This window comes from Salvelinus fontinalis, chromosome 16, assembly GCF_029448725.1.
Source record: "Salvelinus fontinalis isolate EN_2023a chromosome 16, ASM2944872v1, whole genome shotgun sequence".
Taxonomy (NCBI): Eukaryota; Metazoa; Chordata; class Actinopteri; order Salmoniformes; family Salmonidae; genus Salvelinus; species Salvelinus fontinalis.
In genome coordinates, this window is record NC_074680.1 from 49,246,645 (window position 1) to 49,272,102 (window position 25,458).

The following is a 25,458-nucleotide window of genomic DNA, read 5'->3' on the forward strand; positions in this document are numbered from 1 at the left end:
AGATAGACAGGGGCACTCTCCAACACCCCATTTACAGATAGACAGGTGCACTCTCCAACACCCCATTTACAGATAGACAGGGGCACTCTCCAACACTCCATTTACAGATCGACAGGGGCACTCTCCAACACCCCATTTACAGATAGACAGGGGCACTCTCCAACACTCCATTTACAGATAGACAGGGGCACTCTCCAACACCCCATTTACAGATAGTCAGGGGCACTCTCCAACACCCCATTTACAGATAGACAGGGGCACTCTCCAACACTCCATTTACAGATAGACAGGGGCACTCTCCAACACCCCATTTACAGATAGACAGGGGCACTCTCCAACACCCCATTTACAGATAGACAGGGACACTCTCCAACACCCCATTTACAGATAGACAGGGGCACTCTCCAACACCCCATTTACAGATAGACAGGGGCACTCTCCAACACCCCATTTACAGATAGACAGGGGCACTCTCCAACACCCCATTTACAGATAGACAGGGGCACTCTCCAACACCCCATTTACAGATAGACAGGGGCACTCTCCAACACCCCATTTACAGATAGACAGGGGCACTCTCCATTTACAGATAGACAGGGGCACTCTCCAACACTCCATTTACAGATAGACAGGGGCACTCTCCAACACCCCATTTACAGATAGACAGGGACACTCTCCAACACCCCATTTACAGATAGACAGGGGCACTCTCCAACACCCCATTTACAGATAGACAGGGGCACTCTCCAACACCCCATTTACAGATAGACAGGGGCACTCTCCAACACCCCATTTACAGATAGACAGGGGCACTCTCCAACACTCCATTTACAGATAGACAGGGCCACTCTCCAACACCCCATTTACAGATAGACAGGGGCACTCTCCAACACCCCATTTACAGATAGACAGGGGCACTCTCCAACACTCCATTTACAGACAGACAGGGCCACTCTCCAACACCCCATTTACAGATAGACAGGGGCACTCTCCAACACCCCATTTACAGATAGACAGGGGCACTCTCCAACACCCCATTTACAGATAGTCAGGGGCACTCTCCAACACCCCATTTACAGATAGCAAGGGGCACTCTCCAACACCCCATTTACAGATAGACAGGGGCACTCTCCAACACCCCATTTACAGATAGACAGGGGCACTCTCCAACACTCCATTTACAGATAGACAGGGGCACTCTCCAACACCCCATTTACAGATAGACAGGGGCACTCTCCAACACCCCATTTACAGATAGTCAGGGGCACTCTCCAACACCCCTTTTACAGATAGCAAGGGGCACTCTCCAACACCCCATTTACAGATAGACAGGGGCACTCTCCAACACCCCATTTACAGATAGACAGGGGCACTCTCCAACACCCCATTTACAGATAGACAGGGGCACTCTCCAACACCCCATTTACAGATAGACAGGGGCACTCTCCAACACTCCAGTTACAAATGAAGCATGTGTTTAGAGAGTCCGCCAGATCAGAGGCAGTAGAGATGACGGGGATGTTATTTTGAGTGTGTGAATTAGACCATTTTCCTGTCCTGATAAAGCATTCAACATGTACTTTTGGGTTTCAGGGAAAATGTATGGAGTGAAAAGTACTTCATTTTCTTTAGGAATGTAGTGAAGTAAAAATTGTCAAAAAATATAAATAGTAAAGTACAGATACCCATAAAAACTACTTAAGTAGTACTTTCAAGTATTTTTTACTTAAGTAATTTACATCACTGCCCGGGAAATAAAGGCAAAAATCGGAATTGCCCATTTAAAGTGTTTAAAACCCCCAAAATGGTCACTAAGCCAGGGTTCTCCCCAAATAAGAGGACGCTACGCCACATTGCCACCCCTACACTCTAACCACTAGGCTACCTGCCGCCTCTACACTCTAACCACTAGGCTACCTGCCGCCCCTACACTCTAACCACTAGGCTACCTGCCGCCCCTACACTCTAACCACTAGGCTACCTGCCGCCCCTACACTCTAACCACTAGGCTACCTGCCGCCCCTACACTCTAACCACTAGGCTACCTGCCGCCCCTACACTCTAACCACTAGGCTACCTGCCGTCCCTACACTCTAACCACTAGGCTACCTGCCGTCCCTACACTCTAACCACTAGGCTACCTGCCGCCCCTACACTCTAACCACTAGGCTACCCTGCTGCCCCTACACTCTAACCACTAGGCTACCTGCCGCCGCAACACTCTAACCACTAGGCTACCTGCCGCCCCTACACTCTAACTACTAGGCTACCTGCCGCCACAACACTCTAACCACTAGGCTACCTGCCGCCACAACACTCTAACCACTAGGCTACCTGCCGCCCCAACACTCTAACCACTAGGCTACCTGCCGCCCCAACACTCTAACCACTAGGCTACCCTGCCTCCCCTACACTCTAACCACTAGGCTACCCTGCCGCCCCTACACTCTAACCACTAGGCTACCTGCCGCCCCTACACTCTAACCACTAGGCTACCTGCCGCCCCTACACTCTAACCACTAGGCTACCTGCCGCCCCTACACTCTAACCACTAGGCTACCTGCCGCCCCTACACTCTAACCACTAGGCTACCTGCCGCCCCTACACTCTAACCACTAGGCTACCTGCCGCCCCTACACTCTAACCACTAGGCTACCTGCCGCCCCTACACTCTAACCACTAGGCTACCCTGCCGCCCCTACACTCTAACCACTAGGCTACCTGCCACCTCTACACTCTAACCACTAGGCTACCTGCCGTCTCTACACTCTAACCACTAGGCTACCTGCCGCCCCTACACTCTAACCACTAGGCTACCTGCCGCCCCTACACTCTAACCACTAGGCTACCTGCCGCCCCTACACTCTAACCACTAGGCTACCTGCCGCCCCTACACTCTAACCACTAGGCTACCTGCCGCCCCTACACTCTAACCACTAGGCTACCTGCCGCCCCTACACTCTAACCACTAGGCTACCTGCCGCCCCTACACTCTAACCACTAGGCTACCTGCCGCCCCTACACTCTAACCACTAGGCTACCTGCCGCCCCTACACTCTAACCACTAGGCTACCTGCCGCCCCTACACTCTAACCACTAGGCTACCTGCCGCCCCTACACTCTAACCACTAGGCTACCTGCCGCCTCTACACTCTAACCACTAGGCTACCTGCCGCCCCTACACTCTAACCACTAGGCTACCTGCCGCCCCTACACTCTAACCACTAGGCTACCTGCCGCCCCTACACTCTAACCACTAGGCTACCTGCCGCCCCTACACTCTAACCACTAGGCTACCTGCCGCCCCTACACTCTAACCACTAGGCTACCTGCCGTCTCTACACTCTAACCACTAGGCTACCCTGCCGCCCCTACACTCTAACCACTAGACTACCTGCCGTCCCTACACTCTAACCACTAGACTACCTGCCGCCCCTACACTCTAACCACTAGGCTACCTGCCGTCTCTACACTCTAACCACTAGGCTACCTGCCGCCCCTACACTCTAACCACTAGGCTACCCTGCCGCCCCTACACTCTAACCACTAGGCTACCTGCCACCTCTACACTCTAACCACTAGGCTACCTGCCGCCCCTACACTCTAACCACTAGGCTACCTGCCGCCTCTACACTCTAACCACTAGGCTACCTGCCGCCCCTACACTCTAACCACTAGGCTACCTGCCGCCCCTACACTCTAACCACTAGGCTACCTGCCGCCCCTACACTCTAACCACTAGGCTACCTGCCGCCCCTACACTCTAACCACCAGGCTACCTGCCGCCCCTACACTCTAACCACCAGGCTACCCTGCCGCCCCTACACTCTAACCACTAGGCTACCTGCCACCTCTACACTCTAACCACTAGGCTACCTGCCGCCCCTACACTCTAACCACTAGGCTACCTGCCGCCCCTACACTCTAACCACTAGGCTACCTGCCGTCTCTACACTCTAACCACTAGGCTACCTGCCGCCCCTACACTCTAACCACTAGGCTACCTGCCGCCCCTACACTCTAACCACTAGGCTACCTGCCGCCCCTACACTCTAACCACTAGGCTACCTGCCGCCCCTACACTCTAACCACTAGGCTACCTGCCGCCCCTACACTCTAACCACTAGGCTACCTGCCGCCCCTACACTCTAACCACTAGGCTACCTGCCGTCTCTACACTCTAACCACTAGGCTACCTGCCGCCCCTACACTCTAACCACTAGGCTACCTGCCGCCCCTACACTCTAACCACTAGGCTACCTGCCGCCCCTACACTCTAACCACTAGGCTACCTGCCGTCTCTACACTCTAACCACTAGGCTACCTGCCGCCCCTACACTCTAACCACTAGGCTACCTGCCGCCCCTACACTCTAACCACTAGGTTACCTGCCGTCCCTACACTCTAACCACTAGACTACCTGCCGTCCCTACACTCTAACCACTAGTCTACCTGCCGTCCCTACACTCTAACCACTAGGCTACCTGCCGTCTCTACACTCTAACCACTAGGCTACCCTGCCGCCCCTACACTCTAACCACTAGACTACCTGCCGCCCCTACACTCTAACCACTAGACTACCTGCCGCCCCTACACTCTAACCACTAGGCTACCTGCCGCCTCTACACTCTAACCACTAGGCTACCTGCCGCCCCTACACTCTAACCACTAGGCTACCTGCCGCCCCTACACTCTAACCACTAGGCTACCTGCCGCCCCTACACTCTAACCACTAGGCTACCTGCCGTCTCTACACTCTAACCACTAGGCTACCTGCCGCCCCTACACTCTAACCACTAGTCTACCTGCCGCCCCTACACTCTAACCACTAGGCTACCTGCCGCCCCTACACTCTAACCACTAGGCTACCTGCCGTCCCTACACTCTAACCACTAGACTACCTGCCGCCCCTACACTCTAACCACTAGACTACCTGCCACCCCTACACTCTAACCACTAGACTACCTGCCCCCCTACACTCTAACCACTAGTCTACCTGCCGTCCCTACACTCTAACCTAACGGGCTTGGGTCAGACCAGGCCTCATGCTTCAGCTGACCGGGCTTGAGTCAGACCAGGCCTCATGCTTCAGCTGACCGGGCTTGGGTCAGACCAGGCCTCATGCTTCAGCTGACTGGGCTTGGGTCAGACCAGGCCTCATGCTTCAGCTGACCGGGCTTGGGTCAGACCAGGCCTCATGCTTCAGCTGACCGGGCTTGGGTCAGACCAGGCCTCATGCTTCAGCTGACCGGGCTTGGGTCAGACCAGGCCTCATGCTTCAGCTGACCGGGCTTGGGTCAGACCAGGCCTCATGCTTCAGCTGACCGGGCTTGGGTCAGACCAGGCCTCATGCTTCAGCTGACCGGGCTTGGGTCAGACCAGGCCTCATGCTTCAGCTGACCGGGCTTGGGTCAGACCAGGCCTCATGCTTCAGCTGACCGGGCTTGGGTCAGACCAGGCCTCATGCTTCAGCTGACCGGGCTTGGGTCAGACCAGGCCTCATGCTTCAGCTGACCGGGCTTGGGTCAAAGCAAGATCGAATGTTGAGTTCTGATGAGAACTCTTAAACTGCATTCGGGTCTCGTGTGCAGTCCGGCTCGGTCTCGGCAGTTTCAATCATGTGTGTGCTTCCAACTTATGTCGACTTTGTGTCAAGTAAATAGGCTAGGCTAAAGGCTTCTAGCTGGTTGGATAACGTGCCAATCTGCTGCTGCTCGTGTGTATATTGTGGAATTGCATTAGTGCCACATTGGGGAAAATGTTGTCATTTCCCATGTCTTCTGGGGGGGGGGGGATGTAAAGTGTTCCCGGGACAGTTACCGGTGTTAATCCCTACCCAATACTTGTGGTAAGCAGACCCTAGGTAGGGTACTGTTAGTGCATCACACTCCCAAATGGAGCCCTATTCCCTACTTAGTGCACTACGTTTGCTCAGAGCCCAATAGGCCCTGGTCAAAAGTAGTGCACTACAGAATTAGGGCTCTATTTAGGGTCGAAGCCTCGGTAGTGGTTAGTTACTGACCTCTGGCTCTGCTTTCCTCCAGGTCTGCGGTGGCGGTACTAGCTCGGCTGGACAGGGACACCACCGTGGCTGGAGACTCACTCTGGAGCAACCTGGCTACCCTGGCTGCTAGAGAACTACCACTGCTGCTACCACCATCACTCAGAGCATCTCCACCCTGATCCACACCTTGGGCCGGCTCAGACAGACCTCCGCACCCCTGCTCAGACAGACCTCCGCACCCCTGCTCAGAGCCCACGGGACAGGAGGACGAAGAGGAGGAAGAGTTTACTTCTGCTGGAGCCACCTGCACTGTGTTCCCTCCTCCCACTGTTGTTGTTGAAGCCTGCTGCAGCTTGCCACCGACAGCATCACCCAATGAGGGACCAGGTTGGCTGACCGGCATAACTGACAACAGCACAGGGCCAATCCTCGTGTCCGAGAGGCCGGCACTGCAGCCCTCAGGCTCCGCCCTCCGCACGGATTCGGTCAGGAGGAAGGTGGAGCTACCGCCGGAGATGTCCTGTGGTGGTCTCCCATAATGCTCTCTGTCTTCAGAACTGTCCTGTGGTCTCCCATAATGCTCTCTGTCTTCAGAACTGTCCTGTGGTCTCCCATAATGCTCTCTGTCTTCAGAACTGTCCTGTGGTCTCCCATAATGCTCTCTGTCTTCAGAACTGTCCTGTGGTCTCCCATAATGCTCTCTGTCTTCAGAACTGTCCTGTGGTCTCCCATAATGCTCTCTGTCTTCAGAACTGTCCTGTGGTCTCCCATAATGCTCTCTGTCTTCAGAACTGTCCTGTGGTCTCCCATAATGCTCTCTGTCTTCAGAACTGTCTTGTTGTCTCCCATAATGCTCTCTGTCTTCAGAACTGTCCTGTGGTCTCCCATAATGCTCTCTGTCTTCAGAACTGTCCTGTGGTCTCCCATAATGCTCTCTGTCCTGTAGTAGTCTCCCAGACTCCTCTCTGGCGGGTGTGGACTGGTGCTCTGCTTCTCCGGTTAGCCTGACATGACCTTCCCGGCTGTAGGCAGAGCTCTCATCTCTCTTCCTAACCCCCGGTAGCATTGAGTCAGAGGAGGAGCGGGCCCAAAGCAATGAGGAGTGACTCCTTAGGTCCCCCACTCCGGCCCCACCAGAGGAGGAGGTGAAGGAGGAGTCCTGGAATCCCTCCATCTTCCTCCTGAGAGAGAGGAGCATGATGTCGTCGTCAGAGTGGAGGAGGTGGGAGGAGGCGCCAGAGGAGGAGGAGCCACCCGACACAATGTTTTCAGCCCGGCCCAGCAAAAGCCTAATGTCCTGCAGAGTCTGGGAGCCTACGAAGGAATCGTCAGGATTACTACGATCCATGGTGGTGTTAACCTGGGGACAGGTTGCTACTACTCTGTCTCTGTACTGAGACAAGATGTCTCTGTCCCTGTATAAACTGTCTCGGTCGCCATCTTTGTTTTGAGATAAGCTGTTTTTGACCCTGTCTCTGTACTGAGATAAGCTGTCAGAACTGGACTCAAGCTTCCCTGCCAGCTCTATAGCAGCCTGGGTAGAGACATTAACTCTGCTGTCTCTCTGTTGTGGCGCAGAGGACTGTAGGTCCGGAAGCAAGCCAGGGTACTTTTGATTATTGGACTGTGGTGCAGGGAGCTGGTAGAGATGGAGGTCTTGGGGCTGGGTGGACTGTGGTGCAGGGATCTGGTAGAGGTGGAGGTCTTGAGGCTGGGTGGACTGTGGTGCAGGGAGCTGGTAGAGGTGGAGGTCTTGGGGCTGGGTGGACTGTGGTGCAGGGGAGGATGGCTGGAGACAATGAGGATCCTGCTGGGAGTCCTGGACCACTGTGTTCTCCACTGAGATATCCAGGGGGCAGAGGGCCATTCTCAGACTGCCCTGGCTGGAAGACCTGTCTCTGTCTGGTCCCGGAGACGGGGACAGGCAGTCCCTGGTGTTCTCTGCCTGGCTCCTTATGGGATGGAGATGGAGGCTGTCTACACTGAGAGGTAGAGACATGCTTGAGGCCACAGACAGCAGGCTGGACCTCGAGAACTCTCCTTTATGAGGGCTGTCGCCTGGGAACACCACGGGAGAAGAGAGGAAGTTACTTTATTATACAACCAGGTGGGTCTAATCCTGAATGCTGATTGGTTAAAACCGCATTCCAGACGGTGTCTATTCCACAAGTTGCCACCGGCTAAATCTACGATGTTAAAATGACTATTTACTCTGTTCCATCTGACCCGTGCAATCCACATCAGCCCAGCCAGGCAATTTATAAACTGGATCTCCACTATATGGAGACGAAGTGTAGCTAGTTTTTCAGTGTTTCCAGCTTCAGTTAGAAGTGATTGTGTTAGCTGTGTTGTTATCTGTGTTGTTAGCTGTGTTGCTAGCTGTGTTGTTATCTGTGTTGTTATCTGTGTTGTTGGCTGTGTTGTTGGCTGTGTTGTTGGCTGTGTTGTTGGCTGTGTTGTTGGCTGTGTTGTTGGCTGTGTTGTTAGCTGTGTTGCTGGCTGTGTTGCTGGCTGTGGTGTTAGCTGTGTTGTTAGCTGTGTTGTTAGCTGTGTTGCTGGCTGTGTTGTTGGCTGTGTTGTTGGCTGTGTTGTTGGCTGTGTTGTTGGCTGTGTTGTTGGAGGTGGTGTTAGCTGTGTTGTTGGCTGTGCTGTTGGCTGTGTTGTTAGCTGTGCTGTTGGCTGTGTTGTTGGCTGTGTTGTTGGCTGTGTTGTTGGCTGTGTTGTTGGCTGTGTTGTTGGAGGTGGTGTTAGCTGTGTTGCTGGCTGTGTTGCTGGCTGTGTTGTTAGCTGTGCTGTTGGCTGTGTTGTTGGCTGTGTTGTTAGCTGTGTTGTTGGCTGTGTTGTTGGCTGTGTTGTTAGCTGTGTTGTTGGCTGTGTTGTTGGCTGTGTTGTTAGCTAGCTCCTCTGAACAACAGTGTCCTGACCAGAGAACACATTTTCTACGCCAGGTGAAATCGCATCTCATTAGCCCATTGTTATGGATGTATCCAAATAAATGTCACTAGAAAAACAGCTTAAACAAAATGCAAAAGCAGCTACTGTTGTTATTCTGTTTGACGTGACTGTAAATTAGCCGTAGTTGGATAGCTAGCAAGCAAAGGAATAAGAACGTTGTCAGCCAGTCTGGCAAGGGAACATTTAGAACGACTGGGTCGCGACCATAGAGACAGAACGACTGGGTCGCGTCCTTAGATACAGAACGACTGGCTGTCGATACAGAACGACGACTGGGTCGTGTCCATAGATACAGAACGACTGAGTCGCGACCATAGATACAGAACGACTGGGTCGCGTCCATAGATACAGAACGACTGGGTCGCGTCCATGGATACAGAACGACTGGGTCGCGTCCATAGATACAGAACGACTGGGTCGCGTCCATAGATACAGAACGACTGAGTCGCGACCATAGATACAGAACGACTGGGTCGCGTCCATAGATACAGAACGACTGGGTCGCGTCCATGGATACAGAACGACTGGGTCGCGTCCATGGATACAGAACGACTGGGTCGCGACCATAGATACAGAACGACTGGGTCGCGACCATAGATACAGAACGACTGGGTCGCGACCATAGATACAGAACGACTGGGTCGCGACCATAGATACAGAACGACTGGGTCGCGACCATAGATACAGAACGACTGGGTCGCGTCCATAGATACTGAACGACTGGGTCGCGTCCATAGATACAGATCGACTGGGTCGCGTCCATAGATACAGATCGACTGGGTCGCGTCCATAGATACAGATCGACTGGGAAGCGACCATAGATACAGATCGACTGGGTCGCGTCCATAGATACAGAACAACTGGGTCGCGACCATAGATACAGAACGACTGGGTCGCGTCCATAGAAACAGATCGACTGGGTCGCGTCCATAGATACAGATCGACTGGGTCGCGTCCATAGATACAGAACAACTGGGCCGCGTCCATAGATACAGATCGACTGGGTCGCGTCCATAGATACAGAACAACTGGGTCGCGTCCATAGATACAGATCGACTGGGTCGCGTCAATAGATACAGATCGACTGGGTCGCGTCCATAGATACAGAACGACTGGGTCGCGTCCATAGATACAGAACGACTGGGTCGCGTCCATAAATACAGATCGACTGGGTCGCGTCCATAGATACAGAACGACTGGGTCGCGACCATAGATACAGAACGACTGGGTCGCGACCATAGATACAGAACGACTGGGTCGCGACCATAGATACAGAACGACTGGGTCGCGACCATATATACAGAACGACTGGGTCGCGTCCATAGATACAGAACGACTGGGTCGCGTCCATAGATACAGATCGACTGGGTCGCGTCCATAGATACAGAACGACTGGGTCGCGACCATAGATACAGAACGACTGGGTCGCGACCATAGATACAGAACGACTGGGTCGCGTCCATAGATACAGAACGACTGGGTCGCGTCCATAGATACAGATCGACTGGGTCGCGTCCATAGATACAGATCGACTGGGTCGCGTCCATAGATACAGATCGACTGGGAAGCGACCATAGATACAGATCGACTGGGTCGCGTCCATAGATACAGAACGACTGGGTCGCGACCATAGATACAGAACGACTGGGTCGCGACCATAGATACAGAACGACTGGGTCGCGTCCATAGAAACAGATCGACTGGGTCGCGTCCATAGATACAGATCGACTGGGTCGCGTCCATAGATACAGAACAACTGGGCCGCGTCCATAGATACAGATCGACTGGGTCGCGTCCATAGATACAGAACAATTGGGTCGCGTCCATAGATACAGATCGACTGGGTCGCGTCAATAGATACAGATCGACTGGGTCGCGTCCATAGATACAGAACGACTGGGTCGCGTCCATAGAAACAGAACGACTGGGTCGCGTCCATAGAGACAGATCGACTGGGTCGCGTCCATAGAGACAGAACGACTGGGTCGCGTCCATAGAGACAGAACGACTGGGTCGCGTCCATAGAGACAGAACGACTGGGTCGCGTCCATAGAGACAGAACGACTGGGTCGCGTCCATAGAGACAGAACGACTGGGTCGCGTCCATAGAGACAGAACGACTGGGTCGCGTCCATAGAGACAGAACGACTGGGTCGCGTCCTTAGAGACAGAACGACTGGGTCGCGTCCATAGAGACAGAACGACTGGGCCGCGTCCCATAGATACAGAACGACTGGGTCGCGTCCATAGATACAGATCGACTGGGTCGCGTCCCATAGATACAGAACGACTGGGTCGCGTCCATAGATACAGAACGACTGGGTCGCGTCCATAGAGACAGAACGACTGGGTCGCGTCCATAGAGACAGAACGACTGGGTCGCGTCCATAGAGACAGAAGACTGGGTCGCGTCCATAGAGACAGAACGACTGGGTCGCGTCCATAGATACTGAACGAATGGGTCGCGTCTCATAGAGACAGAACGACTGGGTCGCGTCCATAGATACAGAACGACTGGGTCGCGTCCATAGATACAGATCGACTGGGTCGCGTCCATGGAGACAGAACGACTGGGTCGCGTCCCATAGATACAGAACGACTGGGTCGCGTCCATAGATACTGAACGACTGGGTCGCGTCCATAGATACAGAACGACTGGGTCGCGTCCATAGAGACAGAACGACTGGGTCGCGTCCATAGAGACAGAACGACTGGGTCGCGTCCATAGATACAGAACGACTGGGTCGCGTCCATAGATACAGAACGACTGGGTCGCGTCCATAGAGACTGAACGACTGGGTCGCGTCCATAGAGACAGAACGACTGGGTCGCGTCCATAGAGACAGAACGACTGGGTCGCGTCCATAGATACTGAACGAATGGGTCGCGTCCCATAGAGACAGAACGACTGGGTCGCGTCCATAGATACCGAACGACTGGGTCGCGTCCATAGAGACAGAACGACTGGGTCGCGTCCATAGATACTGAACGAATGGGTCGCGTCCATAGATACTGAACGAATGGGTCGCGTCTCATAGAGACAGAACGACTGGGTCGCGTCCATAGAGACAGAACGACTGGGTCGCGTCCATAGAGACAGAACGACTGGGTTGCGTCCATAGATACTGAACGAATGGGTCGCGTCCCATAGAGACAGAACGACTGGGTCGCGTCCATAGATACCGAACGACTGGGTCGCGTCCATAGAGACAGAACGACTGGGTCGCGTCCATAGATACTGAACGAATGGGTCGCGTCTCATAGAGACAGAACGACTGGGTCGCGTCCATAGATACAGAACGACTGGGTCGCGTCCATAGATACAGATCGACTGGGTCGCGTCCATAGAGACAGAACGACTGGGTCGCGTCCCATAGATACAGAACGACTGGGTCGCGTCCATAGATACTGAACGACTGGGTCGCGTCCCATAGATACAGAACGACTTGGTCGCGTCCATAGATACAGATCGACTGGGTCGCGTCCATAGATACAGAACGACTGGGTCGCGTCCATAGATACAGAACGACTGGGTCGCGTCCATAGAGACAGAACGACTGGGTCGCGTCCATAGATACTGAACGACTGGGTCGCGTCCCATAGATACAGAACGACTGGGTCGCGACCATAGAGACAGAACGACTGGGTCGCGTCCATAGAGACAGAACGACTGGGTCGCGTCCATAGAGACAGAACGACTGGGTCGCGTCCATAGATACAGAACAAATAGCCCCAATGTCTCTGGCAACTGAACCGATAGAACAAACGACCAGCCAGCTTGGGTAGCAACCCTAGATTTGTTTCAGGACTATATCTTGTGGAAGGATGAAATGGTATCAATAAATTCACAAGGCTGTCCTATAGGATGGGTACCTACCTACCTACCTACAGAAGGCTGTCCTATAGGATGGGTACCTACCTACCTACCTACCTACAGAAGGCTGTCCTATAGGATGGGTACCTATCTACCTACCTACAGAAGGCTGTCCTATAGGATGGGTATCTACCTACCTACCTACAGAAGGCTGTCCTATAGGATGGGTACCTATCTACCTACCTACAGAAGGCTGTCCTATAGGATGGGTACCTACCTACCTACCTACAGAAGGCTGTCCTATAGGATGGGTACCTACCTACCTACCTACAGAAGGCTGTCCTATAGGATGGGTACCTATCTACCTACCTACAGAAGGCTGTCCAATAGGATGGGTACCTACCTACCTACCTACAGAAGGCTGTCCTATAGGATGGGTACCTACCTACCTTCAGAAGGCTGTCCTATAGGATGGGTACCTACCTACCTACCTACCTACAGAAGGCTGTCCTATAGGATGGGTACCTACCTATCTACCTACCTACAGAAGGCTGTCCTATAGGATGGGTACCTACCTATCTACCTACCTACAGAAGGCTGTCCTATAGGATGGGTACCTACCTACCTACCTACAGAAGGCTGTCCTATAGGATGGGTACCTACCTACCTACCTACAGAAGGCTGTCCTATAGGATGGGTACCTACCTACCTACCTACAGAAGGCTGTCCTATAGGATGGTTACCTACCTACCTACCTACAGAAGGCTGTCCTATAGGATGGGTACCTACCTACCTACCTACCTACAGAAGGCTGTCCTATAGGATGGGTACCTACCTACCTACCTACCTACAGAAGGCTGTCCTATAGGATGGGTACCTATCTACCTACCTACAGAAGGCTGTCCTATAGGATGGGTACCTACCTACCTACCTACCTACAGAAGGCTGTCCTATAGGATGGGTACCTACCTACCTACCTACAGAAGGCTGTCCTATAGGATGGGTACCTACCTACCTACCTACCTACCTACAGAAGGCTGTCCTATAGGATGGGTACCTACCTATCTACCTACCTACAGAAGGCTGTCCTATAGGATGGGTACCTATCTACCTACCTACAGAAGGCTGTCCTATAGGATGGGTATCTACCTACCTACCTACAGAAGGCTGTCCTATAGGATGGGTACCTACCTACCTACCTACAGAAGGCTGTCCTATAGGATGGGTACCTACCTACCTACCTACAGAAGGCTGTCCTATAGGATGGGTACCTACCTACCTACCTACAGAAGGCTGTCCTATAGGATGGGTACCTACCTACCTACCTACAGAAGGCTGTCCTATAGGATGGGTACCTACCTACCTACCTTCAGAAGGCTGTCCTATAGGATGGGTACCTACCTACCTACCTACAGAAGGCTGTCCTATAGGATGGGTACCTACCTACCTACCTACCTACAGAAGGCTGTCCTATAGGATGGGTACCTACCTACCTACCTACAGAAGGCTGTCCTATAGGATGGGTACCTACCTACCTACCTACAGAAGGCTGTCCTATAGGATGGGTACCTACCTACCTACCTACAGAAGGCTGTCCTATAGGATGGGTACCTATCTACCTACCTACAGAAGGCTGTCCTATAGGATGGGTACCTACCTACAGAAGGCTGTCCTATAGGATGGGTACCTACCTACCTACCTACAGAAGGCTGTCCTATAGGATGGGTACCTACCTACCTACCTACCTACAGAAGGCTGTCCTATAGGATGGGTACCTACCTACCTACCTACAGAAGGCTGTCCTATAGGATGGGTACCTACCTACCTACCTACCTACAGAAGGCTGTCCTATAGGATGGGTACCTACCTATCTACCTACCTACAGAAGGCTGTCCTATAGGATGGGTACCTATCTACCTACCTACAGAAGGCTGTCCTATAGGATGGGTATCTACCTACCTTCCTACAGAAGGCTGTCCTATAGGATGGGTACCTACCTACCTACCTACAGAAGGCTGTCCTATAGGATGGGTACCTACCTACCTACCTACAGAAGGCTGTCCTATAGGATGGGTACCTACCTACCTACCTACAGAAGCCTGTCCTATAGGATGGGTACCTACCTACCTACCTACAGAAGGCTGTCCTATAGGATGGGTACCTACCTACCTACCTTCAGAAGGCTGTCCTATAGGATGGGTACCTACCTACCTACCTACAGAAGGCTGTCCTATAGGATGGGTACCTACCTACCTACCTACAGAAGGCTGTCCTATAGGATGGGTACCTACCTACCTACCTACAGAAGGCTGTCCTATAGGATGGGTACCTACCTACCTACCTACAGAAGGCTGTCCTATAGGATGGGTACCTACCTACCTACCTACAGAAGGCTGTCCTATAGGATGGGTACCTACCTACAGAAGGCTGTCCTATAGGATGGGTACCTACCTACCTACCTACAGAAGGCTGTCCTATAGGATGGGTACCTACCTACAGAAGGCTGTCCTATAGGATGGGTACCTACCTACCTACCTACCTACAGAAGGCTGTCCTATAGGATGGGTACCTACCTACCTACCTACCTACAGAAGGCTGTCCTATAGGATGGGTACCTACCTACCTACCTACAGAAGGCTGTCCTATAGGATGGGTACCTACCTACCTACCTACAGAAGGCTGTCCTATAGGATGGGTACCTACCTACCTACCTACAGAAGGCTGTCCTATAGGATGGGTACCTATCTACCTACCTACAGAAGGCTGTCCTATAGGATGGGTACCTACCTACAGAAGGCTGTCCTATAGGATGGGTACCTACCTACCTACCTACAGAAGGCTGTCCTATAGGATGGGTACCTACCTACAGAAGGCTGTCCTATAGGATGGGTACCTACCTACCTACCTACAGAAGGCTGTCCTATAGGATGGGTACCTACCTACCTACCTACCTACAGAAGGCTGTCCTATAGGATGGGTACCTACCTACCTACCTACAGAAGGCTGTCCTATAGGATGGGTACCTACCTACCTACCTACAGAAGGCTGTCCTATAGGATGGGTACCTATCTACCTACCTACAGAAGGCTGTCCTATAGGATGGGTACCTACCTACCTACCTACAGAAGGCTGTCCTATAGGATGGGTACCTACCTACCTACCTACAGAAGGCTGTCCTTTAGGATGGGTACCTACCTACCTACCTACAGAAGGCTGTCCTATAGGATGGGTACCTATCTACCTACCTTCAGAAGGCTGTCCTATAGGATGGGTACCTACCTACCTACAGAAGGCTGTCCTATAGGATGGGTACCTACCGACCTACCTTCAGAAGGCTGTCCTATAGGATGGGTACCTACCTACCTACCTACAGAAGGCTGTCCTATAGGATGGGTACCTACCTACCTACCTACAGAAGGCTGTCCTATAGGATGGGTACCTACCTACAGAAGGCTGTCCTATAGGATGGGTACCTACCTACCTACCTACAGAAGGCTGTCCTATAGGATGGGTACCTACCTACAGAAGGCTGTCCTATAGGATGGGTACCTACCTACCTACCTACCTACAGAAGGCTGTCCTATAGGATGGGTACCTACCTACCTACCTACCTACAGAAGGCTGTCCTATAGGATGGGTACCTACCTACCTACCTACCTACAGAAGGCTGTCCTATAGGATGGGTACCTACCTACCTACCTACAGAAGGCTGTCCTATAGGATGGGTACCTACCTACCTACCTACAGAAGGCTGTCCTATAGGATGGGTACCTATCTACCTACCTACAGAAGGCTGTCCTATAGGATGGGTACCTACCTACAGAAGGCTGTCCTATAGGATGGGTACCTACCTACCTACCTACCTACAGAAGGCTGTCCTATAGGATGGGTACCTACCTACAGAAGGCTGTCCTATAGGATGGGTACCTACCTACCTACCTACCTACAGAAGGCTGTCCTATAGGATGGGTACCTACCTACCTACCTACCTACAGAAGGCTGTCCTATAGGATGGGTACCTACCTACCTACAGAAGGCTGTCCTATAGGATGGGTACCTACCTACCTACCTACAGAAGGCTGTCCTATAGGATGGGTACCTATCTACCTACCTACAGAAGGCTGTCCTATAGGATGGGTACCTACCTACCTACCTACAGAAGGCTGTCCTATAGGATGGGTACCTACCTACCTACCTACAGAAGGCTGTCCTATAGGATGGGTACCTATCTACCTACCTACAGAAGGCTGTCCTTTAGGATGGGTACCTACCTACCTACCTACAGAAGGCTGTCCTATAGGATGGGTACCTATCTACCTACCTTCAGAAGGCTGTCCTATAGGATGGGTACCTACCTACCTACCTACAGAAGGCTGTCCTATAGGATGGGTACCTACCTACCTACCTTCAGAAGGCTGTCCTATAGGATGGGTACCTACCTACCTACCTACAGAAGGCTGTCCTATAGGATGGGTACCTATCTACCTACCTACAGAAGGCTGTCCTATAGGATGGGTACCTACCTACCTACCTACCTACAGAAGGCTGTCCTATAGGATGGGTACCTACCTACCTACCTACAGAAGGCTGTCCTATAGGATGGGTACCTATCTACCTACCTACAGAAGGCTGTCCTATAGGATGGGTACCTACCTACCTACCTACAGAAGGCTGTCCTATAGGATGGGTACCTACCTACCTTCAGAAGGCTGTCCTATAGGATGGGTACCTACCTACCTACCTACCTACAGAAGGCTGTCCTATAGGATGGGTACCTACCTACCTACCTACAGAAGGCTGTCCTATAGGATGGGTACCTACCTATCTACCTACCTACAGAAGGCTGTCCTATAGGATGGGTACCTACCTACCTACCTACAGAAGGCTGTCCTATAGGATGGGTACCTACCTACCTACCTACAGAAGGCTGTCCTATAGGATGGGTACCTACCTACCTACCTACAGAAGGCTGTCCTATAGGATGGTTACCTACCTACCTACCTACAGAAGGCTGTCCTATAGGATGGGTACCTACCTACCTACCTACCTACAGAAGGCTGTCCTATAGGATGGGTACCTACCTACCTACCTACCTACAGAAGGCTGTCCTATAGGATGGGTACCTATCTACCTACCTACAGAAGGCTGTCCTATAGGATGGGTACCTACCTACCTACCTACCTACAGAAGGCTGTCCTATAGGATGGGTACCTACCTACCTACCTACAGAAGGCTGTCCTATAGGATGGGTACCTACCTACCTACCTACCTACAGAAGGCTGTCCTATAGGATGGGTACCTACCTATCTACCTACCTACAGAAGGCTGTCCTATAGGATGGGTACCTATCTACCTACCTACAGAAGGCTGTCCTATAGGATGGGTATCTACCTACCTACCTACAGAAGGCTGTCCTATAGGATGGGTACCTACCTACCTACCTACAGAAGGCTGTCCTATAGGATGGGTACCTACCTACCTACCTACAGAAGGCTGTCCTATAGGATGGGTACCTACCTACCTACCTACAGAAGGCTGTCCTATAGGATGGGTACCTACCTACCTACCTACAGAAGGCTGTCCTATAGGATGGGTACCTACCTACCTACCTTCAGAAGGCTGTCCTATAGGATGGGTACCTACCTACCTACCTACAGAAGGCTGTCCTATAGGATGGGTACCTACCTACCTACCTACAGAAGGCTGTCCTATAGGATGGGTACCTACCTACCTACCTACAGAAGGCTGTCCTATAGGATGGGTACCTACCTACCTACCTACAGAAGGCTGTCCTATAGGATGGGTACCTATCTACCTACCTACAGAAGGCTGTCCTTTAGGATGGGTACCTACCTACCTACCTACAGAAGGCTGTCCTATAGGATGGGTACCTATCTACCTACCTTCAGAAGGCTGTCCTATAGGATGGGTACCTACCTACCTACAGAAGGCTGTCCTATAGGATGGGTACCTACCGACCTACCTTCAGAAGGCTGTCCTATAGGATGGGTACCTACCTACCTACCTACAGAAGGCTGTCCTATAGGATGGGTACCTACCTACCTACCTACAGAAGGCTGTCCTATAGGATGGGTACCTACCTACAGAAGGCTGTCCTATAGGATGGGTACCTACCTACCTACCTACAGAAGGCTGTCCTATAGGATGGGTACCTACCTACAGAAGGCTGTCCTATAGGATGGGTACCTACCTACCTACCTACCTACAGAAGGCTGTCCTATAGGATGGGTACCTACCTACCTACCTACCTACAGAAGGCTGTCCTATAGGATGGGTACCTACCTACCTACCTACCTACAGAAGGCTGTCCTATAGGATGGGTACCTACCTACCTACCTACAGAAGGCTGTCCTATAGGATGGGTACCTACCTACCTACCTACAGAAGGCTGTCCTATAGGATGGGTACCTATCTACCTACCTACAGAAGGCTGTCCTATAGGATGGGTACCTACCTACAGAAGGCTGTCCTATAGGATGGGTACCTACCTACCTACCTACCTACAGAAGGCTGTCCTATAGGATGGGTACCTACCTACAGAAGGCTGTCCTATAGGATGGGTACCTACCTACCTACCTACCTACAGAAGGCTGTCCTATAGGATGGGTACCTACCTACCTACCTACCTACAGAAGGCTGTCCTATAGGATGGGTACCTACCTACCTACCTACAGAAGGCTGTCCTATAGGATGGGTACCTACCTACCTACCTACAGAAGGCTGTCCTATAGGATGGGTACCTATCTACCTACCTACAGAAGGCTGTCCTATAGGATGGGTACCTACCTACCTACCTACAGAAGGCTGTCCTATAGGATGGGTACCTACCTACCTACCTACAGAAGGCTGTCCTATAGGATGGGTACCTATCTACCTACCTACAGAAGGCTGTCCTTTAGGATGGGTACCTACCTACCTACCTACAGAAGGCTGTCCTATAGGATGGGTACCTATCTACCTACCTTCAGAAGGCTGTCCTATAGGATGGGTACCTACCTACCTACCTACAGAAGGCTGTCCTATAGGATGGGTACCTACCTACCTACCTTCAGAAGGCTGTCCTATAGGATGGGTACCTACCTACCTACCTACAGAAGGCTGTCCTATAGGATGGGTACCTATCTACCTACCTACAGAAGGCTGTCCTATAGGATGGGTACCTACCTACCTACCTACCTACAGAAGGCTGTCCTATAGGATGGGTACCTACCTACCTACCTACAGAAGGCTGTCCTATAGGATGGGTACCTATCTACCTACCTACAGAAGGCTGTCCTATAGGATGGGTACCTACCTACCTACCTACAGAAGGCTGTCCTATAGGATGGGTACCTACCTACCTTCAGAAGGCTGTCCTATAGGATGGGTACCTACCTACCTACCTACCTACAGAAGGCTGTCCTATAGGATGGGTACCTACCTACCTACCTACAGAAGGCTGTCCTATAGGATGGGTACCTACCTATCTACCTACCTACAGAAGGCTGTCCTATAGGATGGGTACCTACCTACCTACCTACAGAAGGCTGTCCTATAGGATGGGTACCTACCTACCTACCTACAGAAGGCTGTCCTATAGGATGGGTACCTACCTACCTACCTACAGAAGGCTGTCCTATAGGATGGTTACCTACCTACCTACCTACAGAAGGCTGTCCTATAGGATGGGTACCTACCTACCTACCTACCTACAGAAGGCTGTCCTATAGGATGGGTACCTACCTACCTACCTACCTACAGAAGGCTGTCCTATAGGATGGGTACCTATCTACCTACCTACAGAAGGCTGTCCTATAGGATGGGTACCTACCTACCTACCTACCTACAGAAGGCTGTCCTATAGGATGGGTACCTACCTACCTACCTACAGAAGGCTGTCCTATAGGATGGGTACCTACCTACCTACCTACCTACAGAAGGCTGTCCTATAGGATGGGTACCTACCTATCTACCTACCTACAGAAGGCTGTCCTATAGGATGGGTACCTATCTACCTACCTACAGAAGGCTGTCCTATAGGATGGGTATCTACCTACCTACCTACAGAAGGCTGTCCTATAGGTTGGGTACCTACCTACCTACCTACAGAAGGCTGTCCTATAGGATGGGTACCTACCTACCTACCTACAGAAGGCTGTCCTATAGGATGGGTACCTACCTACCTACCTACAGAAGGCTGTCCTATAGGATGGGTACCTACCTACCTACCTACAGAAGGCTGTCCTATAGGATGGGTACCTACCTACCTACCTTCAGAAGGCTGTCCTATAGGATGGGTACCTACCTACCTACCTACAGAAGGCTGTCCTATAGGATGGGTACCTACCTACCTACCTACAGAAGGCTGTCCTATAGGATGGGTACCTACCTACCTACCTACAGAAGGCTGTCCTATAGGATGGGTACCTACCTACCTACCTACAGAAGGCTGTCCTATAGGATGGGTACCTTCCTACCTACCTACAGAAGGCTGTCCTATAGGATGGGTACCTACCTACAGAAGGCTGTCCTATAGGATGGGTACCTATCTACCTACCTACAGAAGGCTGTCCTATAGGATGGGTACCTACCTACAGAAGGCTGTCCTATAGGATGGGTACCTACCTACCTACCTACCTACAGAAGGCTGTCCTATAGGATGGGTACCTACCTACCTACCTACCTACAGAAGGCTGTCCTATAGGATGGGTACCTACCTACCTACCTACAGAAGGCTGTCCTATAGGATGGGTACCTACCTACCTACCTACAGAAGGCTGTCCTATAGGATGGGTACCTACCTACCTACCTACAGAAGGCTGTCCTATAGGATGGGTACCTATCTACCTACCTACAGAAGGCTGTCCTATAGGATGGGTACCTACCTACAGAAGGCTGTCCTATAGGATGGGTACCTACCTACCTACCTACAGAAGGCTGTCCTATAGGATGGGTACCTACCTACAGAAGGCTGTCCTATAGGATGGGTACCTACCTACCTACCTACCTACAGAAGGCTGTCCTATAGGATGGGTACCTACCTACCTACCTACCTACAGAAGGCTGTCCTATAGGATGGGTACCTACCTACCTACCTACAGAAGGCTGTCCTATAGGATGGGTACCTACCTACCTACCTACAGAAGGCTGTCCTATAGGATGGGTACCTATCTACCTACCTACAGAAGGCTGTCCTATAGGATGGGTACCTACCTACCTACCTACAGAAGGCTGTCCTATAGGATGGGTACCTACCTACCTACCTACAGAAGGCTGTCCTTTTGGATGGGTACCTACCTACCTACCTACAGAAGGCTGTCCTATAGGATGGGTACCTATCTACCTACCTTCAGAAGGCTGTCCTATAGGATGGGTACCTACCTACCTACCTACAGAAGGCTGTCCTATAGGATGGGTACCTACCTACCTACCTTCAGAAGGCTGTCCTATAGGATGGGTACCTACCTACCTACCTACCTACCTACAGAAGGCTGTCCTATAGGATGGGTACCTACCTACCTACCTACAGAAGGCTGTCCTTTTGGATGGGTACCTACCTACCTACCTACAGAAGGCTGTCCTATAGGATGGGTACCTATCTACCTACCTTCAGAAGGCTGTCCTATAGGATGGGTACCTACCTACCTACCTACAGAAGGCTGTCCTATAGGATGGGTACCTACCTACCTACCTTCAGAAGGCTGTCCTATAGGATGGGTACCTACCTACCTACCTACAGAAGGCTGTCCTATAGGATGGGTACCTATCTACCTACCTACAGAAGGCTGTCCTATAGGATGGGTACCTACCTACCTACCTTCAGAAGGCTGTCCTATAGGATGGGTACCTATCTACCTACCTACAGAAGGCTGTCCTATAGGATGGGTACCTACCTACCTACCTACCTACCTACAGAAGGCTGTCCTATAGGATGGGTACCTACCTACCTACCTACAGAAGGCTGTCCTATAGGATGGGTACCTACCTACCTACCTACCTACCTACCTACAGAAGGCTGTCCTATAGGATGGGTACCTATCTACCTACCTACAGAAGGCTGTCCTATAGGATGGGTACCTACCTACCTACCTACAGAAGGCTGTCCTATAGGATGGGTACCTACCTACCCACCTACAGAAGGCTGTCCTATAGGATGGGTACCTATCTACCTACCTACAGAAGGCTGTCCTATAGGATGGGTACCTATCTACCTACCTACAGAAGGCTGTCCTATAGGATGGGGACCTATCTACCTACCTACAGAAGGCTGTCCTATAGGATGGGGACCTATCTACCTACCTACAGAAGGCTGTCCTATAGGATGGGTACCTATCTACCTACCTACAGAAGGCTGTCCTATAGGATGGGTACCTATCTACCTACCTACAGAAGGCTGTCCTATAGGATGGGTACCTACCTACCTACCTACCTACAGAAGGCTGTCCTATAGGATGGGTACCTACCTACCTACCTACCTACAGAAGGCTGTCCTATAGGATGGGGACCTAACTACCTACCTACAGAAGGCTGTCCTATAGGATGGGTACCTATCTACCTACCTACAGAAGGCTGTCCTATAGGATGGGTACCTATCTACCTACCTACAGAAGGCTGTCCTATAGGATGGGTACCTATCTACCTACCTACAGAAGGCTGTCCTATAGGATGGGTACCTACCTACCTACCTACAGAAGGCTGTCCTATAGGATGGGTACCTACCTACCTACCTACAGAAGGCTGTCCTATAGGATGGGTACCTACCTACCTACCTACAGAAGGCTGTCCTATAGGATGGGTATCTACCTACCTACCTACCTACAGAAGGCTGTCCTATAGGATGGGTACCTACCTACCTACAGAAGGCTGTCCTATAGGATGGGTATCTATCTACCTACCTACCATCAGAAGGCTGTCCTATAGGATGGGTATCTATCTACCTACCTACCTACAGAAGGCTGTCCTATAGGATGGTTACCTACCTACCTACCATCAGAAGGCTGTCCTATAGGATGGTTACCTACCTACCTACCTACCTACCTAACTACCTACAGAAGGCTGTCCTATAGGATGGTTACCTACCTACCTACCTACCTTCAGAAGGCTGTCCTTTAGGATGGTTACCTACCTACCTACCTTCAGAAGGCTGTCCTTTAGGATGGTTACCTACCTACCTACCTACAGAAGGCTGTCCTATAGGATGGGTACCTACCTACAGAAGGCTGTCCTTTAGGATGGTTACCTACCTACCTTCAGAAGGCTGTCCTTTAGGATGGTTACCTACCTACCTTCAGAAGGCTGTCCTTTAGGATGGGTACCTACCTACCTACCTACAGAAGGCTGTCCTATAGGATGGGTATCTACCTACCTACCTACAGAAGGCTGTCCTATAGGATGGGTACCTACCTACCTACCTACAGAAGGCTGTCCTATAGGATGGGTACCTACCTACCTACCTTCAGAAGGCTGTCCTTTAGGATGGGTACCTATCTACCTACCTACAGAAGGCTGTCCTATAGGATGGGTACCTACCTACCTACCTACAGAAGGCTGTCCTATAGGATGGGTACCTACCTACCTACCTTCAGAAGGCTGTCCTTTAGGATGGTTACCTACCTACCTTCAGAAGGCTGTCCTTTAGGATGGTTACCTACCTACCTTCAGAAGGCTGTCCTTTAGGATGGTTACCTACCTACCTACCTACCTACCTACAGAAGGCTGTCCTATAGGATGGGTACCTACCTACCTACCTACAGAAGGCTGTCCTTTAGGATGGGTACCTACCTACCTACCTTCAGAAGGCTGTCCTATAGGATGGGTACCTACCTACCTACCTACAGAAGGCTGTCCTATAGGATGGGTACCTACCTACCTACCTTCAGAAGGCTGTCCTATAGGATGGGTACCTACCTACCTACCTACAGAAGGCTGTCCTATAGGATGGGTACCTATCTACCTACCTACAGAAGGCTGTCCTATAGGATGGGTACCTACCTACCTACCTTCAGAAGGCTGTCCTATAGGATGGGTACCTATCTACCTACCTACAGAAGGCTGTCCTATAGGATGGGTACCTACCTACCTACCTACAGAAGGCTGTCCTATAGGATGGGTACCTACCTACCTACCTACAGAAGGCTGTCCTATAGGATGGGTACCTACCTACCTACCTACCTACCTACAGAAGGCTGTCCTATAGGATGGGTACCTACCTACCTACCTACAGAAGGCTGTCCTATAGGATGGGTACCTACCTACCTACCTACAGAAGGCTGTCCTATAGGATGGGTATCTACCTACCTACCTACCTACAGAAGGCTGTCCTATAGGATGGGTACCTACCTACCTACAGAAGGCTGTCCTATAGGATGGGTATCTATCTACCTACCTACCATCAGAAGGCTGTCCTATAGGATGGGTATCTATCTACCTACCTACCTACAGAAGGCTGTCCTATAGGATGGTTACCTACCTACCTACCATCAGAAGGCTGTCCTATAGGATGGGTACCTACCTACCTACCTACAGAAGGCTGTCCTATAGGATGGTTACCTACCTACCTACCTACCTAACTACCTACAGAAGGCTGTCCTATAGGATGGTTACCTACCTACCTACCTACCTTCAGAAGGCTGTCCTTTAGGATGGTTACCTACCTACCTACCTTCAGAAGGCTGTCCTTTAGGAT

The 25,458-nt window shown here is 51.5% G+C and overlaps 1 protein-coding gene across 3 annotated transcripts in view; it reads right to left on the reverse strand.

Annotated features, from left to right (window-relative positions):
- Positions 1 to 25,458, reverse strand: part of alms1 (ALMS1 centrosome and basal body associated protein) — a 142,564-nt gene that overhangs the window by 80,706 nt on the left and 36,400 nt on the right. For all 3 annotated transcript variants that reach the window (XM_055865652.1, XM_055865651.1, XM_055865650.1), the window contains exon 7: positions 6,023 to 8,062. In XM_055865652.1, the coding sequence (XP_055721627.1) occupies positions 6,023 to 8,062 (2,040 nt within the window). The remainder of the gene's footprint in view (positions 1 to 6,022; positions 8,063 to 25,458) is intronic.